This window comes from Eptatretus burgeri, chromosome 1, assembly GCF_056783735.1.
Source record: "Eptatretus burgeri isolate ZD-2024b chromosome 1, Ebu_testis_v1, whole genome shotgun sequence".
NCBI classification, from domain to species: domain Eukaryota; kingdom Metazoa; phylum Chordata; class Myxini; order Myxiniformes; family Myxinidae; genus Eptatretus; species Eptatretus burgeri.
Window position 1 is genome coordinate 53731463 of NC_140961.1, and position 2500 is coordinate 53733962.

The 2500-nt window shown below is 45.0% G+C and overlaps 1 protein-coding gene across 3 annotated transcripts in view; it reads left to right on the forward strand.

Annotated features, from left to right (window-relative positions):
* Positions 1-2500, forward strand: part of MIS18BP1 (MIS18 binding protein 1) — a 184037-nt gene that overhangs the window by 111580 nt on the left and 69957 nt on the right. For all 3 annotated transcript variants that reach the window (XM_085884325.1, XM_085884342.1, XM_085884332.1), the window contains one exon: positions 137-294. In XM_085884325.1, the coding sequence (XP_085740451.1) occupies positions 137-294 (158 nt within the window). The remainder of the gene's footprint in view (positions 1-136; positions 295-2500) is intronic.

A 2500-nucleotide genomic window follows, 5' to 3' on the forward strand; every position in this document is an offset into this window, starting at 1 on the left:
AGAAAAGTTGTCAATGTTCTCAGAGAACCTGTTTGAGCCTTCCTGGCAATACATATCCCTTCCAAATGTTGCTGTGCAAAGGAAAATGTCATTTTTGTTACAAACCTGCATTGTTGAAACAATTTATGGATCACAGGTACGGAAAAAGCGGAATTGGTGCAAAAAAAAACTCGTGTGGGAACACTGAAAAGGAAGCACGAGGTGCGCGAATATCCTGACCGTCTTCCAGGAGAAGACCTCGACGATCCGTTTGATGCCTTTGCCACACCTATCTCTAAGGCCAAGAAATTTGTGGTCAGTCTTTATTTGTGCTTGGCACAAGCATACAGCAATATAAACTTCATGCTGAAACTCGTGCATAAATCACCTCGAGTACATATTTTGAGATGTTGGTGTACTTTCATATGAATTTTGAGGTCATTTGTAAACCATGCACAAAATAGTATATGGATTTGAACCTGGGATCCCGGTTTCATGAAGTTCAGCAAGTCGTCGATTTACGTCGTTGATGTGTTCCTAAAAACTGTGATATTATATGAAATTACGTTATTTGGATATGATTTTCCATATAAAGAAATGTTTTAATGTGGGCATGCGTTGCCAGGGTTAAATTTAGGTCACCCTAATTTTACTTAACCTTCACTTAAGTACATATTAGAGATAAAAAGTAATACACAACAAGATTGAAATGATGTATGTACAGTTGTACACAAACAATTTAATGGTGCAGGTTGAGAGTGGATGGACTACAAGGAGGGAGAGGTAAGCCTTCGTGTCTCAGATGGACTGCTCAAAAAATTTGTTGACTCGGAAGTCAAAGGGGAGGTAAGCCCGAAGCAATACGACACTGCCCTCGCCGTGATCGGCTTTCAGCCGAGTCACATGGCAAAATCTGGAGGAGAGAAATTTCCAATTGAGATATGTTTAATGGGCTGCGCAGGAAATCCAGAACAAAGAAGTCGTCACAGAGGTGCTGCGAGATGGCAGGATCAGAGCGCAAGGGAAATTTGAATAGTAATACGAAGATGAATATTGTGTTGAGAAGAAAAGAGTGCTTAATATTTTCGACTTAAAAAATGTTCGACACTGTATTTATATTTTTGAATGACATAATATCGGAATATAACTTCCACTTCACTCACTGCTCACCTTCACTCTTTCATTCCTCTTTTTTTCCCCACCTCTGGAACAAATTCCGACACTCTCTTTTTTTTTTTTTTTTTTTTTTTTTTTTTTTGTATACCTTGGTCGAGGCTCGTATGAGAGCTAACACACAACTCACAGCAAGGAGGCATGAGACAAGAGGGGCGGGAGTGGAAGGGACAAAACAGTGGGGAACAGACACATTAGGTGAACTGTGGAAGGGAGTGGGATGGGGATGGGACGGGGAACATGGCGAGGGGAAGATGGACATTAAAGGGACTTTCAGGAAGGAAAGCAGGAGAATTGAAGGAAGTGGGCTTGGGTGGATTATCGGGGGTAGAAAAGATCGAGGATTTGGATGGGGGAAGATAAGAGGTGGTGGTGAACAGCTGTTTTGAAAGCCTGAAGGGAAGAATGGGAAAGAATAGAGTGAGGAAGTTTATTCCAAAGGCGGGAAAAAAGAGGAATGAAAGAGTGAAGATGAGCAGTGATTCGTGATTTTGGTAGTTTTACCAGAAGGGGGTTGTTGGCGGACCTTGAGCGCCCTGTGGAAATGTGGTTGGGACAAATCGCAGAGAGAGCAGGGGGGCAAGGCTGGAGAGGAGTCGGTAGAAGACAGAAAGACCACCGACCAACCTGCGGTGATTGAGTGAGAGGCCCAAAGACTCAGCTTCATTGCGGGAGATGCCAATGATCTTAAAAGCCCTGGTTTCGACAGCGTGAAGTCGAGAAAGGTGGGAGGCAGGAGCACCAGCCCAGAGGGGAGAGCAGTACTCCATCAGGCTACGGACAAAAGCTTTGTAAGTGGTCAGGAGCTCAAGAGGGCCGAGGAAGGACTTTGCACGACGGAGGAATCCCAGTCGGCGACTGGCTTTTGAGGCAAGGTTGGAAATGTGACTTTCCCAGGAAAGGTCATGGCAGATAGTGAGACCCAGAAGCTTGAAAGAAAAGACTTCTTCCAGAGGATTGTTGAGAAAGTGGATGGGGGGGTTTGTAAACGGTCCTTTCGAAGAGACATAGTGAGAGTGTGAGATTTGTCTGGATTGAAAGACATGTTCCACGTGTTGGACCAGTTTGTGATTTTATCCAGATCTGCAGTGAGCGAAGAAGCTGCTGCTTGCCGGTCTGAGGGATGACAGATGGTACGGCAGAGGGTTGAGTCATCGGCAAAGAGAAATAGAGGATTTTCCAGAGAGTCCGAGAGATCATTGATGAAAACCAGAAAAAGAACAGGGCCCAGAACGCTACCTTGAGGAACTCCAGCCTGCACAGGAAGAGGGGATGAAAGAACTCCATTTAGGGCCACACGTTGACTGCGACAGGAGAGGAAGTCTGCGAGCCATGAGTGGAGATGGCC